The 23867-nt window shown below is 37.6% G+C and overlaps 1 protein-coding gene across 16 annotated transcripts in view; it reads left to right on the top strand.

Annotated features, from left to right (window-relative positions):
* Positions 1-23867, top strand: part of LOC134212119 (sodium/hydrogen exchanger 3) — a 276330-nt gene that overhangs the window by 144118 nt on the left and 108345 nt on the right. For 13 of the 16 annotated variants that reach the window (XM_062689674.1, XM_062689679.1, XM_062689678.1 and 10 more), the window contains exon 4: positions 4919-5219. In XM_062689674.1, coding sequence (XP_062545658.1) covers positions 4919-5219 — 301 coding nt within the window. The remainder of the gene's footprint in view (positions 1-4918; positions 5220-23867) is intronic. The other 3 variants (XM_062689683.1, XM_062689682.1, XM_062689681.1) reach the window with 1 other exon arrangement.

Below are 23867 nucleotides of genomic sequence, written 5' to 3'. Positions count from 1 at the left end.
CAATTGCTCGTTGCATTGTTCGGTTGCCGTTTTATCCGGGTACGTTGGAGGAATGCCTCCGAGAAGAACAATTTGTCAGTCGTCATCGGGCAACTGTGTCGGTAAAACGCGCACCCCAAAACGCCATCGTTTGGGCTGCACCTCAGGCGACTGTCAAGGGCTTGGTGGAGGGGCTGGGAATCGAACCCATGACCGTCCGCTTATAAGGCGAACGTGTAGCCAACTACGCTACGGGACCCCCTATTCCTTACCCTTCAAAGAGCGGGCATTTCAATTTAAAACTTTCAAAAGATTATTTGGATCCATTAAAACGAAGTCCAATAACAATTCTTTCAGCAAATTTGATACCAACCTGAACATTTTCACTTTTGGTATTTGGTTTGAACATTGCATCAATCATGTGGTGCAATTGTTCATTTAGAAAATCAAAGTCGGAAACATACATGCTACCTGAGTCGTCAGAACGAACGTTATTTCCCGTTGAAGAATGAAATTTTGCCTGCCTGCAGCGATGCTTGCATAGGTGGGCGTGTTTGAAAAATTAGAATTCGACGAACTGCTCGTTACCCGGTGAGAGGTAGGAGCAAAATTTGTTCGTTGATTGTGGTGGGTATGAATTGCTCGACCGGCAAATGATTGCGGATTTTGAGCGTTTGAAATATGTTTACCCGGCGAATCTGGGATCCTATTGGAATTTCCCGTCATCAATTTGTCACGGGAATTCAAAACTTTTTTGTGTGAAGGGCATTCCCAGAAGTTGAATTTGTGATTGCCCCACATTTAAATTTATTGGAATCTTCTTTCACAGGATAGGCGTCCTTGGCGTGAGAGGTTCTACCACAAATCATGCATTTAGCATCCATGTGACCCCACTTTTGGCACTGATTGCGGAAATGTTCCCATGTAACACGGACATGGGACATAATACAGACCTTTTCCAAACTTTTCATATTATTTAGTTCACTTTTGTTAAAGTGAATTAAATAAAATTCTTGAGAAATACCCCTCTGGGAAGTACCAGAAAGAGATTTCTTTTTCATCTTAATTACTTGGACTGATGAAAATCCATGTAATTGAGAAATTTTAATTTTAATCTCATCCAGTGATTTATCATCACTGGGGAGACCTTTCAAGACGACTTTGAACAGTCGCTCAGTTTTGTCGTCGTATGTGAAGAATTTATGCCGCTTCTCAGTTAAAGACTGAAGAAGACGTTTGCGATCGTCAAAGGATCCCGGCAAAACGTGGCAGTCACCCTTCCTGGCAATCTGAAATGAGACCTTGATCTCCTGAAGGTTACTCAAAATCTCATCCCTAAAGCCAGAAAACTCCTCGGCAACAGATACCACAATTGGAGGAATCCGTTGCTTTTTCGCACGGATCGAATCACCTGGCCTAGAGGTAGATTCGATTTGCTCAATTTCATCATGAATCAAATCGAACTGATTGCTTAGTTCGATGAGAGAAGAATTATTTCCAATGTTAGACTTAGAAGGAACATCTGAAGTCTCCAGCTTCCTGCTATTTTTTCCGCGCTTTGGCTGGACTGTCTTAAAAACCTAAGTCGAGTCAAGTACGAGACACTGAAGACGGCCTTACTTTTGAGGTCGAAATACGTATCTGTCAAGATACAATTGTATAAACTCGTCTTATGACAGGTTAGAAACCTTGTTTCTTTGAAGGAAGTGGAAAATTCAGAGACTCCCCCTTCCTCTTGTTTTTGGAGACGTGACCTTCTAAGTTCTCTAAGGTTTTTTCCCAGAACGGTGTCCCTGCAGGATTACCACCTCTTGCCGGAATTTTACTTTCGCAAACGGGTCCAACGTAAAACGAAGGCAAGCAAAGATCGTAACGGGATCAGTAGGCAAAACTAGCGCTGTGAAGCACTGTTGAAATTAAAATAGCTTCGGGTAGTATTAAAAACTTCCTTGGCTCGACTTTCGATCCGATCAGTCCGTTTTTATACGACAAACATTTTTCACAAGTCATTCGCGGGATTTTTCTAAATTTGTATCACATTGAGTGTCAGTAGCAGTAACAGTAGCTTCCGCGATGCCACGCCGTGAAAATACTTTTCGCGTAGATTATTCGCTATTTCCAAAGCAACTTTCCCATGATGAGATCCATAAATTCATACGGAAAGAACTTGGTCTCACCCGAGACAACGTACTTCTTCTTCAACCAAGCAAGCGGCTTGGATGCACCTTTGTAGAGGTAACCAATCTCACTCTTGCACCAGAGATGCATCTGAACACGAGAACGCGTGTTCGTGTTCAAAAAGTTCTGAACACTGCACACTGTTCAAGAGCACTGACCTAGCTTAGAAACTTGTATCCTAGGAAAATAAACTCAAGCGACGGCATGCTACTCATTTTTCGGCTAGTAATGGAACACGTGGGCATCTAACGGATAGAAATCAAGCATGTTCGTATGTTTTTGCATAGTTCCAAATCTAAGGAATCTTAGTTACCATGATCGTTTTGCTTGCGTACCAACCCAGTGCACACCGAACAGTGTTCATAGTTCAAAACTAAGAACACCAAGGCACGCTCTTGGCTCATGTTCTGTTCAGGATGCATCTCTGTCTTGCACAGATGATTGTGAAACAGCATGACGACAAACACAAGTTTGTGTTCGGGAATAAAACGTACAAGCTACGAATTACGATGGAAGACGGAGCTGTGGAAGTGCGGCTGCTTTCCAACGATATATCCAACGATAAGATCGCCGAATTCCTAACCGCATACGGTGACGTTATGAATGTACCGTCAACTGGGGGGAAGATGATCATTGAGGTGAAGATGATCATTTGATATGTCAGTCAAAAGTGCCAATTTTTTTATGAAACGGTAGTCAACAATATTCTCCGTTCAAGTAATGTTACCGCTAGGTAGAAATCCGAGTTTTTCGATTATAATCATGAAAATGTATTTTGTGGAAGAAAGAGAGAAATAGTCATAAATGACGCTATTTTCGTTTCAAATATTGACTTCTTAGACTTCTTTACGTAGTAAATTCAACATTCATACAAATAACCTAGTGTATTTTGACTACTAGATCAAAATGGTTTTAGTAGAGCTGTCTTGATCAACTTTACCCCAAACCAGATTATTCAAAAAATGTGTGATAATTTAATTTATTTTAATAAATGCGAACGCATTTCAGAAAACTAAAGTTGTTGATTATTGCAACGTATAGCAGTACATGTTTTGAAAATATTTGTTTCGATTTAAAATATAAACACACATTGTTATTGCATGTTTTGTCTTAAAAATGATCATCTTCGCCCCAGTTGACGGTACGCGATTTGCTGTGGGGCGAGCAGACCGCATTTGCTGGCGTCCGAACCGGTGCTCGTATAGCCCAAATGGTAGTAAATAAAAACATCCCATCGATTGTTACTATCCTCGGCGAAGATGCGACTATCGACTACAAGGGACAGCGACTCACTTGTCTGCACTGCCACGAGTATGCACACATCGGCATACCATGTGCAAGAAACAAAAAACTATTGGTACACAATTTGTCAACAGAACAGTCATACGCAAGCGTTATGAAACAGTCGACGCAGGCGCAGTTGGATATTGCGAAACCAAAACCAACACGATCGAATCCATCGCCACCCCAGGCGAGTACGTCACGCACTCGCAGCACCAAGCAATCGAACGAAACAAACACGATGACAATTTCCAGTCTTTGGGGCCGTTCAAAAATTACGTCCAAGGTTTGAGGGGGGGAGGGGGGTTAGAGTTTTGTGACAGTTTGTGACAGGGGGAGGGGCTTCGTCTTCTGTGACGTCCATCCACAAGAAAAATACTGAAAGCATTTTAGGAACAACTTATTTTTTTTTAAACGCATTTTAAAAACTGTTAAAAAGGGACATAACTCATTATGTTATTGTAAATATAGTGTACCAAAAAGAAAAACCAAAATAATCGCAGAAATAAAAATGACACACGTACGTACAGGGGGAGGGGGGGAGTCAATGATTTGTGACAGTTTGTGACATGAGGGGGGGAGGGGGGTTGAAAATGCCGAAAAACGATGGACGTAATTTTTGAACGATCCCTTCGCAGCAGAAAGAGAATATCCAGTCGAAACGAACAGCGCAGCGCTTGCGCTTGGATGTACCGAACGAGAAATCACCACCACGAAAGAAAATAAATACTAAATCAGCTCCTTCAGATAGACGAACAGAGTTGAATCAACTTTCAACGGATGACGACGACGATGTGAAGACAGAAGACGAGCCGGATCCTGACAGATGGATAGTTTGGATGACGAAAAAACACAAGCAAGATAAAAGGAAAAATATTAAACGAATTATATGAAATAATTGTATTTGTTAATAATTGAATTTATGACCAGAATGATTGTCGAGACGAGCCAGCCTAGGGCTGCAAGTCTCGTTAATAAGCCATTTTATAGAAAGCTCAAATGACAGGAGACCAAACACTAATATTTACATTTTACAAGGAATATTTGCGAAAATGAAATGAAATGATGATGATGATGACGAAATGATGATGATTTACATGCAAATTTACCAAAACAAAGACCGAGCTGTCCACTCAAAATTTCGATCAGCTGTTCGAATCTGTCTCATAAAATGGCTTATAAAGACACTAAAAACTTCCTTCAGCAAAGAGAGAAAAGAGCCGCACAGCACAAAAGCACAATGCGGTCAGACCATATCATATCAGGCGCGTATTTTTCGTTGTGACAAAAAAGAGCGGAGGAGTAGGTTTTTTTTATGAGCGGTTACTTTACGACACAACACTTTTATGTTGTATCTTTTTTAATTGTAGTCGATCCCTTTAGTCATTAATCAACATTGCAAACATTTGCCCCCAGAAATAGTCCGAATCCTAATATTATAACTGGAAAGCTAACAGCCTTATCTCATCTTACATTTCAGGCTTCCGGCCAGTTGTCCGCGGCGGATCTGCTGACGCCGCAACCGGGTATGCATTTCGGCTCCCTGGGGCCGAGCGAAAGTCAATTGAAGCGTTCCGCTGAGTTAGCGTCATCTACTATTGTATCGTCAACAGTGTCGTCGGATGGCGGCGGCGGGTCGTTCGGTGCCACCCACCATGCGGAGCGCGACGAGGAAGGCCACGAGGTGGAACGGTATCCGGTCGCACAGGTGGAATTTTCGCGCGTGGAAACTCCGTTTGTGATCGGCGTCTGGATTCTGTCGGCCAGTATCGCGAAAATCGGTGAGTGTCCATTTTTTGATATTTCTACTTTGTTAATGGGTGGTACTTTTGGACAGAATGTTAATCGATAAACCGGTATTAAGTAGCCTCAAGTGCTTTCTTCAGCCTAGTGGTGGGATGTGTGACAGCAAGGCCACTTCTTCTGCTTCTTCTTCTTATCGTCATTACATCCCTCACTGGGACTTTGCCGCCTTGCAGCTTGATATTCATTAAGCACTTCCACATTTGTTGGTTTTGCGAGGTTTCTAAGCCAAATTGCCATTTGTATGTATACTTTGAGGCTAACACAATGATACCATTATGCCTAGGGAATTTGAAAAAAAAATCCATCCCGATTATTTCCTAGACCAAAACGGGAATCGAAGCCAGCCACCTTCAGCGAGGTCTTGCTTTGTAGCCGTGCATCTTACCACACGGCTAAGGAAAACCTAAGAATAGTCTACTCTACTTTAATTAATTGAATATATAATAGATTCTGACATCTAGTTTATCATCTTCAGTTTGTTGTTTTGAAACAGCAATGCGCATTCAAGGGTCAAGATAAGCTCCGATGCAACGCTAAACTGTTTGGGTTTGTTGAAAATAAATAAAACCCATGCGCAGAGCAAACACTAGACATGTTTATTTTTTTAGAATATGCAAAATGATTATTTGTGATGGTTATGCTGTTTATTGTTTTGTTTTAGTTGGTCGCGTGTCGTTTGAGATAAACTTGTTGATGAAAGCTATATCGTATCGTAAGATCCACTGGCTCTCATTTAGTTGCAATATGCAGACTCATATATTTTCAGATAGCTTACGATGTCTACTGTTTGCACTTTCCAAATGCTGTCAAGAAATCTGTTAATATGTACCGTTTTGACTCGAAGTCCGGAGACTGCTGAATTTTCAGTTCAATATTTCAAACGGAATTAAGTACTTTACACTGAGTGATAACACACCCCGTCATTAGAGGTGTGCGCCGGTCCAATATTCATCGGCGGCGGCGTTTGTCAGAATTTTGGTCGGCGGCGGCGGCGTTTTCGGCGTCACGCCGATAGCAATTTTAGCCGGCGGCGGCGGCGTGCATCGGCGTGGCGTTTTTTTATCACGTCCCTTAATTTTTTTGCCTTTTTCCTAAATATTTATTTGGAAATTATTAAGGACAAATCAAGCATCCGAAAGATATTCAATTTGCAAAAAAACTAACCGCGATGGAGGTTTGTACTCTGATGGCTTTTCCGCAAATGTGACCTTTAAGTGGTCTTGTTGTGTAGGGGTTATCACGCCTATCTAGAGAGTAGGAGGTTGAGAGTTCCAGTCCCTCCAAGACACGTGGATTCTTTTTCGCAAATTTCATATAAATTTGTCCATTTTGAAACATGTGCTGTGCATATGCACAGCCAAGATATTCAACAAAAAAGGGTTTTTGAGTTGCCGAATAATATGCAGTTAATTGTAATTTTCCTCGAACTACTCTGAAGGTTTGACAAAACTATTGGATTACCAAAAGAAGCCTTCAGCAAAAAAATCGTCATGAGAAAATCGTCCGAAATTTTACGAGGAAATGTTTCCAAATTTTTAAAGAAAAACCCCCGGATATAAACGGAAAGCTCTTGTCGAGTTTCTGTTGAGTATTCTTCGAAATTTACTTCATAATTGTAGGAAAGTGCGACTGATAGAATGGGTGTTTTAACGTTGGCTTGCTCAGACTAAAATAATTAGTCTCCGGAATTTGACGGGAACTTTAATAGAATTTCCGCGAATGATTGTTCAAAATGTAGATTTTAATATGAAAAATGAAATTCTTTGTACAATAGATTTTTGACAACTGAAACTTATTTAACTGCAATGCTTTCTAACTGCAATTTATTAGTTACATCAGTTTTGTAGTTATCGGACCGCTAAACTTCGAAACGATTTTAAATTCGATGATAGCTGCATTGCGCTGAACAATCAAATGCACTTATATTGCATCTGAAGTTGTCGGACGTGACAATAGTTGGACGTTTAGAACGTTTAGAACTGCATTCGCTAACTAAAACGAAAACATGTTGCAGTTATCGAACGACTAGTGTATTGTCCATAAGACATTCTTGGGAAATTCAGTTGGCCGAAAGCGTCAAGCGGCCGAACTGATAATTTGGCCGAGAAAATCGTTTACCCTAACAGGTCGTTTGGCCGAATAGGTCATCTAATCAAATCCTATTAAGCTGAACTTAACGTTTATCCGCAACTATTATCAGGTCGAAAATGGTTTGTCAAAAAATGTAGTTTGGTCGAAAGCGACATACAGCCAAAAGGAACATTCGGCCGAACTGGTAATTAGGCCGAAAAATCATTTAACCAAATAAATCATTAGACCGAAAATGCCGTGTGGTAGGAATGGTCATTTGACACGAAAATATCCTTTCTGCAAAATACCCTTCCGGCCAAATGGCAATTTCTGTCAAATGACCTATTCGGCCGAACTTGTTTTTTTATTCAATTCCGTCAAACGACACTTTTTGAAGAAGGTTGTCTTGCAGACAGGACATTTTTGGGCCAAATGGCTCTTTTTCCCAAATGACAATCAACCGGCATTTTTTGTAATAAACATTGTGAGCTGATAGAGCACTTATTCAACCAAAAATGGTCTTCTACAATAAAAAACTAGCTTATTCAGCCCTAATTGTTTGTTGGGTATTCAGTCAAACGACTTTTTCAGCCTGTTAGGACAAACTGTTACGGTCAAAATCCGGCCAAATGTTCCTGTACGTCGCTTACGACTCAACTACATTTTCTGTCAAACCTATTTCGACCAGATAACAGTTACCGTTAAACGCTTAGTTCTGCTAATGGTACTCGGCTAGATTACTTTTGGCCTAAAAGCCAGTATCGACTTAAAAGTAGAGAGGCTACGAAATTTTGTTCAATGGTCAAATGACATTTTCCGCTGAATGGCCCATTCTGTCAAAAACCTTTTCGGCCAAACAGCATTTTCGGCCAACGATGCTTTCGGCCAGACGACCTGTTAGGACAAACGGCTTTCTGTGCCAAATTACCCGTCTGTCGCCTTCCGTCAATGGAATATCCCAAGAATTTCTTATCGAAAATAGAAAGAATGTTTTGAAGTAATCCAAAACATTTCTTGAAAATTCCGATTTTCCAAAGAATTTTTCGTTGAAATCTACATTTTGAACCATCTTCTGCAGAAACTTTGAAGAATTGGAAATGCCGGAGTTTTTCTCGTGAAAATTCTACAGTCTCCCGCGGATATTGCAAAAAAAAATCTGTTTTGAAGTTGGCTTTGCCAATCTAGCCGTCTAGTGATGAACTTCTCCCTGCGAAAAAAACACTCCAATAAAGAATAAAAAACTAACCATCTTTAATGATCTAGATTGAGGAAGTGTAAATTTCGAAAAATTCTCAACAGAACTTTCCGTGCATATTCTGAATATTTTCCTAAGGAAATTTTGAACAACTTCCCGTGAAAACTCTGAAAATAATTTCCAAATGAATATTCTTGAAAAACTTGAAGAATTTTCTGACGAAATTCAAAAGATTCTCCGTTAATGTGTTGAAAATATCCAAAATGACCGATTCAGCCGAACTTTCGATCGAATGTTGATTTCGGTCAAATGGCCCTTTCGACCAAATGACTATTTCGGTCTATTAAGCAATTCATCTAACCATTTCTTTCAGCCAAAGAAACTATCCGACCAAATGACATTCTATGCTAGATACCCTAGCAAAGTCTGAAAATGTAATGAGTGCATATATAAAACATATTTTGATTTTGACTTAAAATTGATTCATAATTTGTTTTCAAATATGAATAATCATGATTGATTACATATTTTGATCTAATTTAGCTGTAGATTACTAAACTGCATGATATGACATCAAACTGTGTACTTGTTTTGTTATCGGAAACCAATATCAAAATTAGTTTTCTATTTGCTCTCAATGACAGCAGGAATAGCTTTCGATTTGATGTCACAGTAAGACTTTTCTGCTATACGTTTTGTTACTCAACCGTTAAAACGACCAAAAAGATATCAAGTTAAGTAATAATAATCCATTATTTCACAACATTGAAACAAGTTATCGATTTGCTCTCAATCTTTGCTCGGATAGGCTTCTACCAAATAGTCTTTTCGGTTAAACGACATATTCGGCGAAACAACTTTCAGCCTTGTGGATCTCCTTCCATATGGCTTTCTGCTGAACGCCTCTTTTTCCATTCAAAATTAATTTCAATGGTAAATTCTTTGGATTTCAAAGAGAAATCCTTCGCAATTTACACACAAAGTTTTTCTTAGTTTTTACGGAGTGATTTTCAAAAATTCAAGTAGAAATTGTATGGGATTTACATGGAAATCATTGGTATCTTCACGGAAAAATCTCTGGTGTTTCAACGTGATGGATCAGGAAATTATACAGGAAATCCATTGAATGTTCAGAATTTCCACTTCCACTTCCAAAATTCTGCGGACATCTTCAAATTTGTATCGGCGTGGAAAATTATAGATAAGCGGCGTGACAATTTTCAAACGGCGGCCCGCCGATGCAAAAATGTCGGCGGCGGCGGCGTGCCACCAACTGCCGGCGGCGGCGGCGTGGCGCGGCGGCGCACACCTCTACCCGTCATGATTAACTTATCAAATTTGCTGTAGTGTAGTGAAAATGACATTTTGTATGCACGAAATAGCTAATATAATCGAAAACATTAAACATCGCTTGCTTCGAAATCCGGACACAGTATAAGGGATGCTTCAAATGCCGGACAATTATGCTTCGAATTTCCGGACACTTCAAGTTTGGCTATATTGATTCTCAAATAGCCAATTTAATCCGTTCAAAGACAACATATTCAAACACATTCATATTTCTCGATTAATATAAATCCCTAAAGTAAGGTTTCTATACACATTCATATGGAAATCTGGCATCTCCCGGTTGTGTGTACCATCCGAAGTTTCTGCTCCGAGATCGACCAGGACTACTAAAAAACAACATTTGAAACCAAGCGGGAGCATTTAACTGCAATATACAACATTGGGAATCTAAAAATTCCACACAATCTCCCCCTCTCCCCTTTCAAGGTAGAACGCCTCTTTGCCATTTAACGTGTCTGTGGGTAATGAAATATTTTCTTCAATCTCAATCCTCTCAAATTCGACGTGGGTAAGCTGCAATTAGTGGTATTTATGTGTCTTTTGAAATCCGTTTTAGTTTGCTTTTAGAAATCAAGGATTGAAAGGAGCAATTGAAATAATAAATTCATGCGGATTGATCAATTCGGGCGTGTCCGAGAAATGTTGAGTTTTTCTTTTATTTAACGGGAGTCGTTCACAACGTGTCTTTTTATACAATTCTGTTAAAAAAAGCTGGTTTTACGAACTTGTTTTTTTTTACAAAAATGTGAATGGTTAAAAAATGCATTTGAAGACAGCCACTTACTAGAAACTGAAGGCAAGTTTTGCTACTTGTGTAAAATTAATAAAGTGATACCATTTACAATATGTGTATAAGTTAATATCGATAAGCTGAGAGCAAGCAATGTTCCTTTTGGGGTGTAGCAACTAAAATCTAATGAAATTGTAACTATGATTGCTTATTACGAATCATTTGATTTCAATTAACTTAATTGATAAACAGTTATTTAACATCATTTCAGCATGTCCGGCAATCGAAGCAATTGTAAAAACTTGCCTCGAAGTCCGGACATACAAAAAATGTAATAAAAATTAAAAAGCTATGAATTCCCAAGCAATTTCTCTAATTCATGACAAAGAGCACTTTCATACTATGTTAATAAATTACTAATACCCCTTGCAAAATGATAGAATATAGAAAATATGAGCTTAGTTTTCTCTAATGTTGAGTCTTAAACTGCATTCAAGAAAAACGAAATTCACCGTTGATTATGACATGCTTTCAACTTTTAGCTCTAATTTTCAAGTTTTCACCACAGATCACGGATTACTTACATTTGTTAAAATGGTTTTAAGTCCAAGAATCGTTCCCTGCACTGCTTACCCAAGAAAAACTTGTTGAGAAGGTAAATAAAGTCGAATAACAATTGAAGTGTCCGGCGTTCGAAGCGTCCGGCAATTCGAAGCGAAACGGTATGTGAATCTTACGGAGTTTTGAAGCTGCTTGAACAATTTTTTCCTCTGTTTTTCAAACAGAACAAATCTTACATTCGACCCCCTCAAAAATGTATGGAAAAATGATCCCCGATAGAACATTTCATAATTGGACTTACGAGAAAGAGAAAAACCTCGTAATGGGTGTTTAAGAGATACACTACGCACCATGCACAATGCACAGTGTTCAATTTCGTTGATTTCACGATCAAAATTGAACAACTTTTAAACCGTTGATTTAAGATGTCTACTACATAGTTTTTAAACATGAAAAGACGCATCTCATTACATCAGTTTGATCTACCTAGTAGTGAGATGAATATTTTCGTCTTATCAAAAACATGAATAGAGCATTGGTTTCTTCAGACAAGGTGTAGAGTTTGATATAAAGAGAAACTGAAAATTCCAAAGGGTTATCCATTGAATGTATCGAAATATGAGCGTTATCTGAAGATGACTGCCTTAAAAACAGTTTTTTTTTAATATAACTTTTAATCCAATTTTTTACATTTTGCATTTTTTCACAATGCTATAGAGTGTCTCTACCTTTTAAACTAATAAAGTTTTTCAAGGTTTCCCATTTAATTTTTAGGTTAATTTTTACCTGAAGTAGCTCCTTCCGGCGCGAAATGGTGCAGTTTGTTCAGGTGGCATCTGAAAGTCCTAGTTTTCTGCTATAACTGACATGTGAAAGGTGCCCTTCTTAGCCTAGCGGTAAGATGCGTCGCTATAAGACTGCTATAAGACCATGCTGAGGGTGGCTGGGTTCGATTCCTGGTACTGGTCTAAGCAATCCTGGGCATAAAAGTATCATCGTTTTAGCCTCATGATAAACGAATGAAAAAATGGTAAATTGACTTAGAAACCTCGCGGTCAATAACTGTGGAAGTGCTGAATGAACACTTATCAGTGAGGCGGCAATGTCCTAGTGGGGGATGTAATGCCAATAAGAAGAAGAAGACATGTGATAGCTCTAGGCAAACGTGAGCAGGGTATGGTACATTCAGAAGAAGTGACCAATGTATTGGAGTTCGAAACACTCGATTTCATGATTATTAAATCACTTTAAACCCATTTTTTTGTTAAATATCTTGGCTGTGCATATGTTTCGAAATGGACAAATTGATATGAAATTTGAAAAAAGAATCCACGTGTCTTGGAGGGACTCGAACCCTCAACCTCCTACTCTCTAGATAGGCGTGATAACCCCTACACAACAAGATCACTTAAAGGTCACGTTTGCGGAAAAGCCATCAGAATCCGAGTACCAACCTCCACCGCGGTTAGCTCTTTTGTGCAAATTGAATATCTTTCAAATGCTTGATTTGTGTGGTTTTCGTACGGCCGAATTGCCGAATAATATTCAATTAATTGCAGTTTAAAACCTTTTGATTTGAAGGTTCGGTCTCTTCTAAGAAGTTTTTAGGCATGACCATTGAGCAGTTGTTATTTTCTTCTTAAAAATCTTACATGGAGGGAGGGGTGGTTGAAAAACCCAGAAAAAATGCTTATGTAATTAGTGTACTATGTACTATGTTAATTATTGGCTGCCGCGTAATATTGAGATGTACTGCTTGTTGAAACCATGATGGTTGTGTTGATTATTATACACATGAGAAAATGTTTGTACGATTGGTGCGAATGATGCTAAAACTTATTATTCGTACAATAATTAAATAATTTATCTGCGAAATTATGAAGAAAATTGTGTACCGAATCATGAAAGGTTGATGCTTGAATTACTTGTGCTTGAATCGGGTTTGTGGAAGCCGTAAGCAGCGATGACAGATCTACGGAAATTTCCGTAGATCTACGGAACTGAATGCTTTCTACGGATCTACGGATCCGCAAATAAAAACTAAGGAAAGCTCCGAAACCATCTTTTAAAAGGCTTCCAGAGGCTCGAAAACCTCTTCTCGGAAGTCTCAGAACCCTCCTCTCAAGGCGCTAAGAAGCCTACTCTCACGAGGCTCGGAAGCATCTTTTCAAGATGATCGGAAGCCCCTGTTCAAGAGGATCGGAAACCTCTTTTCAACAGGCTCAGAAGCATGCTTTCAAAAGGCTAGAAATCCTTCTTTCAAGAGGCTCAGAAGCCTTCTTTCAAAAGGCTCGGAAGCTTCCTTTCAAGAGCCTCGGATTTTTTTCAAGAGGCTCGGAAGTATTCTTTCAAAACGCTCGGAAGTAGAGGTGAACCAGCCAGGGGCTGCAAACCTCCTTAAAAATAAAGACAAAAACAAAGGCTCGGAAGATTCTTTGCAAGAGGCTCGGGGAACTCATTTCAAGAGGCTTGGAAGCCTCCTATCAAAAGCACGGAAGCCAATTTTCAAGAGGTTCAGAAACCTATTTTCGAAGGACTCTGAAGCTTCATTCCAAGAGGCTGGGAAGCCTCCTTTCAAAAGGCTCGAAAGCCTCCTTTCAAAAGGCTTGAAAGCCTCCTTTCAAAAGGCTTGAAAGCCTCCTTTCAAAAGGTTTAGAAGCCTCCTTTCTAGAGGTTTGAAAGTCACCTATCAAGAAGCTCGGAAGCCTCCTTTCAAAAGGGTCGGAAGCCTCCTTTCAAGAGGCTCAAAAGCCTCCTTTCAAGAGGCTCAAAAGACTCCTTTCCAGAGGCTCAAAAGCCTCTTTTCAAAAGGCTCAAGAGCCTTCTTTTAAAAAGCTTGAAAGCCTCCTTTCAAGAGGCTCGGAAGCCTCCTTTCTAGAGGTTCGGAAGCCTCCTTTCAAAAGGCTCGAAAGCCTCCTTACAAAAGGTTTAGAGGCCTCATTTCTAGAGGCATGGAAGCCTCCTTTCAAGAGTCTCAAAAGCATCCTTTCAAGAGGCTCAAAAGCCTCCTTTCAAGAGGCTCAAAAGCATTTTTTCAAGAGGCTCAAAAGCCTCCTTTTTAAAGGTTCGGAAGCTTTCTCTCAAGAAGCTTGGAAGCCTCCTTTCAAGAGGCTCGGTAGCTTTTTTTAAGATGCTCGGAAACATTCTTTCAAGAGGCTCGGAACGTATTTTTAAGTGGCCGTTGAGAAGTTGAGAACCGCTATCCTAAGTGATAAAGTGATGAGCAAACTAAACTACCAGTGACAAAGCCCAACAGGTGCAATCAGTAGAAAGGATCCATTTTTTATTTCTCTTATACACTCTTGCGAAATAATCCAAATTCGGCATAGCGTTCTATTCGTTCTATTCCAACACTATCCTTGCTTATTTCGTAGTGACTGAGTCATCGGAACATTTCCGTCTCCAAAATAGGAAAACTTTTCTCGAGATTGTTCCCATGTAGGGTCATTATTCTAGAAAGCTCAAACCTGTTGGCACTTAAGGTCACTCGTGACAGAATCCAAGTTTCAAAGAGCTCGCGTTTTCGGGGGCACACCACTCGATACGGAAGCAACGCACAACTGTCATTTTTATTTTTTCACGCATGCTGCGACGCAGCAAAGCTGAATCAACAAAAATGACAGTTGTCTGCCGGCTCCGTATCGAGTGATGTGCCCCCGAAAACGCAAGCACTTTGAAATTTGGATTCTGTCAGGAGTGACCTTAACAGCCACGCAATCAGCTTACGAATTTGGACTGGTCTTAAAAAATAAGAAGTCTCTAATATTAAACTGATACTATGTTGAATCAATAAAAGTTCTATAAATAGAATGCGAAAAGCAGAGCAGAAAATCATTTTTTTTATGGCAATACAAACATACGTATTTACTTTTGTGAATTTATTTCCGTTTTTCACAATAAATGTACGTGCTAAATAGGGAAGATCCATAAAGTACGTCACGCAAAATTGGCGATTTTAGACCCTCCTCCCTCTTCGTCACACTTTTGTAGTAAACCTATGAAATTTTTGTATGAGTCGTCACGCTACTCGCAACCCCCTCCCCTAGGGAGCGTGACGTACTTTGTGGATGGCCCCATAGACAAGTACGTGTCAGACAGTGTGGTTTCTGGAGAGCCAAAAGAAGGACTGAATGGCTTGCGTTGCTTTCTCCAGAAAATTAACTCACCCTACATTATAAATAGCAAATGACAATTGTGTTTTTTACAATTAGATGTTAAAGAAGCATAGGTGAAATTGTTTGGTTCAAGACACCAATACCGTCGGGCATCGAAATCCGTACACTTAAGCACCTTAGTATAAGAAAAAGTCATTAGAAAATGGGAATCGAATGTAAATAAAACGTTTGTCATTGACACAGCCGCATAAAGGCTTCTACTTTTAAAGTGTTTCACATTTACTCATTAAAAACTACGAAAAACATGATAAAAAAAATGAATAAAATCAACTACTCCTGACTCGAAATCCGTACACCGTGGACGGATTTCGAATCAAAGGATCAAAATCCGTACAGCTAGTTCTTCACTAAATATTTAAATTGAAACAGTCTGATTGACTAAACTACCACTGTAAATAGTTCGATACGCACCTTGAGAAGCGATCCCTTCGATTTGTATTCCGCTTATCTTATGTAATGATTTGCAATTAGCAATCAAAACGCAGTTACTTTTGGTGCAATTATGCTCTACCCGGAAACAAAATGGCGGCACAAACTCCGCGTTTGGTGGGCGGAGATTTGTTTTTGATTTTTGTTGTTTTAATTTCAAAGCCTTTTTTCCAATTCTATGCCCTAGAAGCTTACTGTCAAGTATCTGAACAGGATAAGATTAATTATTCCTACACTAATTACCTTTAACCTCCTTTAATTCATTGATATCTCATGAGGTGGACGGATTTCGGTGCTGTACGGATTTCGGTCCCGCACGGTACGTTTTTTTTGCAGATAGCAGATGCTGTTATTCTAACAACTGTCATTTGGGCTGAAAGTCTCGCTAATAAAGACATAAAAAACTGTCATTTGTTTGCTATAGCATCACGATGTCTAGTGCTCAATACCAAGATAAAAACCAGATAAATACCTACACACTAGGATACCCGTAATGCTGGGTAGATACCTCTTCGTGGTGTGTTACGGGGTAAGTTCTACCATGGTCACATTGCCAGCTACAGGCACATCCTGACCCAACGAATACCTTCCCAATATCCATCTCCGTGATACTTATTCCTTCTCTCCCTATTAACGGTACAGACAAGCGTGACCAGGAATAGTAATTCTAATGCTTTTGTCATTTTTGTCACAGATTGAAATTAAGGATTACACCCACCTTGATTTCTGATAGCAATCTGAACAGAGATTTCAAAGGAAACATGAGTATCACTAGTTTCCAGTCCACGAAATATACCGGAGCAATGCCATGCTTTCGTGTTTTTATATATTTTATATTTATTTTCCATATTTTATTATACTTATTTTTCATATTTCATTATATTTATTTTTCATATTTTTACATTTTATTTTTTTTAATTTCTATATTTTTATAATTTCATATTTTACATTCTATTATTTTTGTGTCTTAAAATTTTCATATTATTATGTTATAATATTATCATAGTTTCATATTTCTTTAAATTGAACATTCCACTTTCAAATTTGATATTTTATGTTTTATATTTTTGTATTTTCATATTTATATAATTTCATGTTATTACACCTTCATATTATAATATTTTTATATTATCATATTTTCCTTACTCTTATATTTTTTCTATTTTTATACTTATATACACATTATGATGCCTTTTTTTATGCTTTCACATTTTTATACTTGTATATGTTCATATTTTTATACTTTTGTATTTTCATATATTTGTATTTTTTTCATATCATATTTTCATATTGTAGTTTGAAATATTTAATTTTCATATTTCAATTTTTTTGCCTTTCTTATATTTTTATACTTTCATGTTGTTATAATTTAATTAGCATATTTACATATTTCTATATTTTTATTATATTATTTTTATACTTTCATATTTCCATCTTCTATATTTTTGTGTTTTAATATTTTTATATAATCTTATTTTCAGATCTTTATATTGTCATATTCTCAAAATTCAATACTTTAATATCACATTTTATATTTTAACATTTGCAATATTATCATATTCTCATGTTTTTATGTACTCATATTTTTGTATCTTCATTTTTTATTTTCATGTTTTCATTTTTTTAAATTTTCATATAGCAATTTTATTCTATTATTACACTATATTTTTATGTTTCTTATTTTCATATTTAAAAATCATTTTTTTATGCTTATATATTTATATTATTGTATTATGTACCTTCATACTGATTTAACATTTTCATAGCCCACTACAAAACATCCCAGGAAGGAAAGCTTCACAACCTGCCATGTAACCTTTACGTAGACGACTTCCTGGCACATAAACTGCTATCTGATATATAACATTCTAAATAATAAATAAATTCTTTACAATTTTCAGCTTCTTCTACAAGAGATGTACATCCCGAATCAACTTCGGCTCCTAGTTGACGTTGTACTCTACAAATATATATAAAATTTGATATAATTTCTTATCATAATGTTATTCATTTCACTACATATTTATTTATATACAATTACCAAAATAAGAACTCAAAAGAACGCGGTGCGTATGGTACGGTATGTCCACGCATCCTTCAACCCCTGTAGATTCGTGATATGTATCATGTTGAAGTGACTACTTGAACACGATACATCTCGAAGAATCATCTCTGCGGCAAACACAACGCAGTGGGCCTGGCCGCTTTGAAGTTTATGTCATACCACTGGTATGCTGTGAGCCTCAATATTGACAAGAAAATTATTGGGCGTCATCTAACTCAATAGTTTTCCAGGATGCTTTCTTTGTACTGGCTGCGTTTGTGTTCGATTAGATTAGATTAGATTAGATTAGATTAGATAAATACCTACACACTAAAAAATCCTGAGATTTACGTGAGACGCAATATTAATTATTTTAAAATATTTCAACACGTAAACACAAAAATGACTGACATTTACATTTTATTCATTGTATCCAAGAATTCTCCTCCCAGCCTGTTGAATTATGATTTTTCGGTTCCGAAAGATGTAAATTTGTAAAAATGTATATATACTATGTCAGTGGCGTAGCCAGAAAATTAGTCTGGGGGGGGTTTTCCGAACATTTTTTTTTTCAAAAAAAAAAATTTCTTCTGGAAATTTTGTCTCTGGGGGGGGTTTTATGCCCAAAACCACCCCCCTGGCTACGCCACTGTACTATGTATCACGAACGAATCAATTATTTTACATGAAAATTATCCCAAAGGTTTTTAATACTACTTTCAAAGCATCATGCAGTAAAGTGCGCTGGGATATGGATACTCATAAGTAGTGCGTAACGGTGTAAATGCGGTCATATCGCCAGGCTCGGTACAACACTGAAGCTGACAATATGACGTCCCTAATCCCGAATCCCAAGGTGTCAGGCGACCCGTGCCGAGGGCATGAATGGCCTGGGGGCGAAACAATTAGCAAAGGGTTCTTTCTAAAATAACGTTACGCTAGATTTGGTGATTTTGGACCCCCACCCTCCCCCTCGTAACACTTTTTGTATGAAAGGTTTAACTTTTTTGTATTGATCGTAACGCTCGGCTTGACCCCCTCCCTCCCCCTTCAGCGTTACGTAATTTGTGAAAGACCCCAAAGCAGTTAACGGAGCCTGTAATGCTAGGTAGACACATTTTAGTGATGCATTACGGAGTTAGATCTACTACTGTGGTCTAGTTCTTAGTATTCTTGTTCATACTTATGAGTGATGGTCGGAAGAGTATGGAACGACTATATTGTTTGAGATAACCAATCTTTTGCACCTTTTGGGTGGAGTCAATGGAGTAAATTATAAAAACGTAACTCAATCTTAGGCTGGTTTCGAAGTCGACGACATGAATCTCCAAACTCCAGAGTGCTGATTAATTAGGAAAGAAGCGGATACAAATTTTGTGGATCTGCTGAACCCTCTGACTAATTAGAGCTCTGTGTAAAGCTGGGGCCCTCCTTAGACGTGCGGTAAGACAAAGCAAGACCATGCCGGGGGTGTGTGGGTTCGATTCCCGGTACCGGTCTACACACTAATTTTTTATTGCTGGATTCCAGTAAGATTTTGCTGACTTTTTTTGTGCTGTTCATTCAGCAAATTTTCAGCAAACTAAATTGCTGTTCAACCAGCAAAATTAGTTTTCATAAAGATGACAGATCAAGTACTGATTTTCAGCAATGCAAGAATCGTTTTGCTGGTGAACCAGCAATTGGGTTGTTTAGGGATATATATGTTTTTACATATTCTGAATCTGCATAAAAAATGAGCCTAACCTCAATTTTTCAGAATTTTTGGAGCACCGGAACCATTTTTAATTTGAATTATTTTATATGGGACTAAGAATTTGTTCTTATGTTGCATGGGTCAACTGTCATTCCACACGCAAAAAAATGTTGCGGTCGAAACTACCATTCCGAGGGTTAATTTAAGAATACGCACCGACGATTTTCAGCAGACAACAAACCCGTTTGATTTTACCATGCGCGCAGTAAAAATCATCTGTGGTCGTGGTGGAATGTTGTTACATGAACTGAATCAGTGATTAATTTGTCCGAATGCATGGTTAATTTAACTGAAAATTTTTGGTTGTTTTAAAAACATGGCGTAGTCTACAAAATAGTAATTGTTACCATGGAATTTTTTTCTGTGTAGGAATGTTAGTGTCATTCTATCGATTGAAATGGCCTATTGTTTGCTGTACAAACATGTAAATAAAAGTTTTACAAACAAAACAAATATATGTTGGATATCAGGAAAGCATGCTTTTCATGTTAAACTATAAAAAAAACTCATATTTTTCTTCGCTAAACAACCCAATTGATTAATTTTCATTTTTTGCTGTATTTTCAGCAATTTTCAGGACCACTAAATTTTGGAATTTTTAAAAAATCATTAGAAAAATAATGAAGATAGATCGATAGATGTTTCAGTATTTATTCTTATTATATTTAATATTCTAGATTTACACAGCGTTTGGAAGCTATTTTTTTGGGTCCATCGCGTAGTCCTCATTGTGCAGGATCGAATGGTCGTTATTTTCGATTTCTATCCACCTGGAATAAAAATAATAGTCTATTGAAACGTTATATTGAATACCTACATAAGTTAAATATATTTACCAAAATGATACTTAATCAAGAGATCGAATAGTTAATCCCATTTCCATGTACTTTACAACCGATCAACACGAGGTATATCGAAGAGATTGAGTGACGTTTTGGTTTGACATTTCAAGAGATTTGCTGGTTTCCAGCAAACATTATATTGTATTAATCAAAATGCTGAAATTCAGCAAATTTCTGAATGATGTCCTGATTGACAGCAACAGTCAACTTGCTGGTTTATAACTCAGTAAAACATAAAGCTGATATACAGCAAACAAACATAGGAAATGCTGTAAATCAGCAAAACATTAGATTGCTGGTACGAATCCAGCAATTTGGTTTGCTGGATGGGTGAAAGAAAATTTGGTGTGTACACACCATTTTTTTTTTTTCGCTTTTCAGTTTGGGGATTTAATACCAATTAGAAGAAGAAGAAGAAAAGGTGAGATTCCGAAATGCCAAACACAATGAAGATCTCTGTAGAAAAACGAATTCAGAACTCATAAGAAGAAGCAAAAATATGAACTTTAGTACCGATGCATGGTCAAAATCAGTATTATTCCACTTATTGTTAAAGCTGAAACTGATTGAGGGGCGCGCCTTTGAAAGTTAGTATAAGGGTATAAATAGCGGTACTTCAATCTAAAGAGGCCTCACATTAAGTTTGAGAAAAATCTGAATAAAAAAACTAAAAAAACGACTACTAAATTTCTTCTCAATAGAAATGGAGCAGAAAGACATGCACTCAACAAATGACACGGGTATACTAGAAAAGTTCAATGAAAAGAAGGACGCAGTAGTTTATCCCGAACAAAAAAAATTATTAAATTTACTAATGTCGGCATAATAGGGTAAAATGCCCAAAAGTGGACCCCCTAGTAGCGAAATTTTGCTCTTTGCTTTTCAAAATATTAATTTTGCGTGATATCTAATATCAAGCTCTGCGTCTCCTCTTCACGATACATACATGAAACACTTAAATTCTCGACGTTATTCATTGAAATTAACATTTTAAAGTCTAACTGAATTCGCCCTATAGTAGACCCCCTGGGGGTCCATAATAGGAAATTGCTTCCCTATAGTCGACACTTCATTTGATTTTTATGTTCCGTTTCGGTACGTTCTTCTTTCCTATTATGGACCCCCCAAAATATTCCTATAATGGACACTCTCGTGTTTATTTTTTATAGAATTGTAAAAAATCATCTAGTTTTACTTTCCATAGCATTTCCAATGCATGTAATCAAATCATAGGACTGTAGGGTGGGTTCTCCCGATGGAATTTCATAGCAAAATGTTTACATTGTGCTGTAATAATGGGTCCACTATTGGGCACTTTACCCTATGAACTAGGGCCAACGTTATGAACCAAAAACAAAATGGTGTCCATAACCGAACCTCTTCCTCTAATATGAAAATAGGTACATTATTTGAAATCTTAACTTCCATCGTATGTCACGCATCCTTTGAAGTCGTTTGCTGACGTACAGCTACCTGGCAATACGTGTTCAGTCCATAGCAAACATATTGCACTTCTGTCACTAGATTAAACGATCTCATAAAATGCATTAACCAACGGATGTCAGTCCACTTCATTTCATATCATTGACTGCCATGTTGCATGATAGATAGTTGAGGAAAATTAAGTCGAACTCTCGAAGTCGTGAAGCAGCTACCCACAACCCACATCCTTGTGCTTGTCAATGGCAGGCACACACCGAACGAAACCTCAGGTTACTGTTACCTCTTTCAGTGTGTAACACGTGATACTGAAACTGGAAGGCTTCAACGTGCAAGCCGGCATCGTGAAAGCCAGCTTGTCGAATGCTGTTCATCAGTTTGATTTCAAAACCACCGTCGTTGTTGTGGTTTGGTACCGGGTAGGGCTGGCTCAGATAGAATATTCGGTGCACAATCCTATCAACATTTACTTTTAATTGTGCGCTAGGTCTGATAGCTTAAGAATTAAATAGTGAGGGATCTAGACCTTTCATAATTATAATAGGAGTGTTTTGTTATATTCAATCTTGTTGTTGATTGATTTTTCCTTTCAACCTTGTGGAAGCCATGATGTATCAAGGTTTAATGAAAAAATATGTTACGGTAAAATTTAAAAGTAGTTTTATTACTTCGATAATATTCTATTTTACAGTAGAAATTGACTTTTAGTTGTTAAAGATTCTTTTACATTGTGCAATCTTTAGAAGAAATCTAAGTGGAAATACACGCTGCTTAAACAACGGATATTTATCATACAAAGCACATTAAAGCACACGACCGCCCCGATATCGATTTCTTCCCATCATCTCAACATTTTTATTTCTTTCCTAACGATCTTGTTTTACGCTAGTGTTATCGCGTTCTATTGGTGCATTAAAATATTGTTTTAATGTGCAACGCTACTGTGCATACGCCACTGCTTATTTAAATCATTTACGAGTGGTGTTGCACGTTCATTACTGTGGTCACGATATTTTCCTCAACCACAACTCATTAGTCTCCAATTAACATTTAGTGTATGGTTTCGCGATTAAAATTGATTGAATTCGTTTAATTATTTATATATGTAGTTATTGTCAGGTAATGCAATAGGAATTTAATTCAATTTTGATATTAGAATAAGTGTCATTTGCCGATTGTTCAATCCTGTATTTTTGATTACATTTTTCGGGGTTGATTGTTTGTTTTGTCGGTATGCCGCCTTACCAGGGCGAATAGAATATAATGGAATAAGTACAATCGTAAAATTAAATGACACACACATAATTTTCCTCGCCAAAACCTCAGTATTTTATCGCTCTCTGGATATAGTACTTAGAACTTTTGTTCAAGATGATTCAGCACCGAGTTAAAAAATGTGCTTTCGAAAACTGTTAAATGACAGTTTGACAAACGGTCCGCCGCATTTTAATTGATTTCAATTCAATTACTGGTATCTGTGTCGAACAATGATGACCAGTCCCCATGGTTGGCAACAGAGATTTGTTCGAATCAAACGCTAACCCGTGCCCAACAGCGACCGGCACTATGATGAAACTATTGAAATATGGATATTTTCGTCTGCGCAACTGGACACTTGAGTGAACATCGATATCTGTAGGCTAGGTAGAAGCATACAAATGAATCAATTTATGAGTAGAATTGAATACATGCGTCGTGATGCGATCTGAATAATTGAAGAAGGCTGTCGAATAGAATCCCTCGGGTGAATTCAGTCCAAGGACAAGAGGAGAAAATCAGTCTGACCGAATCCTTAATGCATTAAGTTTATAAAATAAATCACATAGTTGATTCAATCCTGTACCTTCTAATAACATTTTCAACGTTTTTAGTGTTATTTTAACCAATTAATGGTCCAAACAACTCAACTGACGAAATTGATTAGCTTTATTTTATTTGACTGATGAAGAATCAGATTACAGATGAAAAAGAAATATTTTTTTTTTAACAACTAATTGAACTATGATTAAAATTTGGAAATGAATATTAAAT

Source organism: Armigeres subalbatus, chromosome 2, assembly GCF_024139115.2.
Source record: "Armigeres subalbatus isolate Guangzhou_Male chromosome 2, GZ_Asu_2, whole genome shotgun sequence".
Taxonomy (NCBI): Eukaryota; Metazoa; Arthropoda; class Insecta; order Diptera; family Culicidae; genus Armigeres; species Armigeres subalbatus.
The sequence above is the reverse complement of the archived record's forward strand: the minus strand, read 5'-3'. Positions and strand labels throughout refer to the sequence as shown.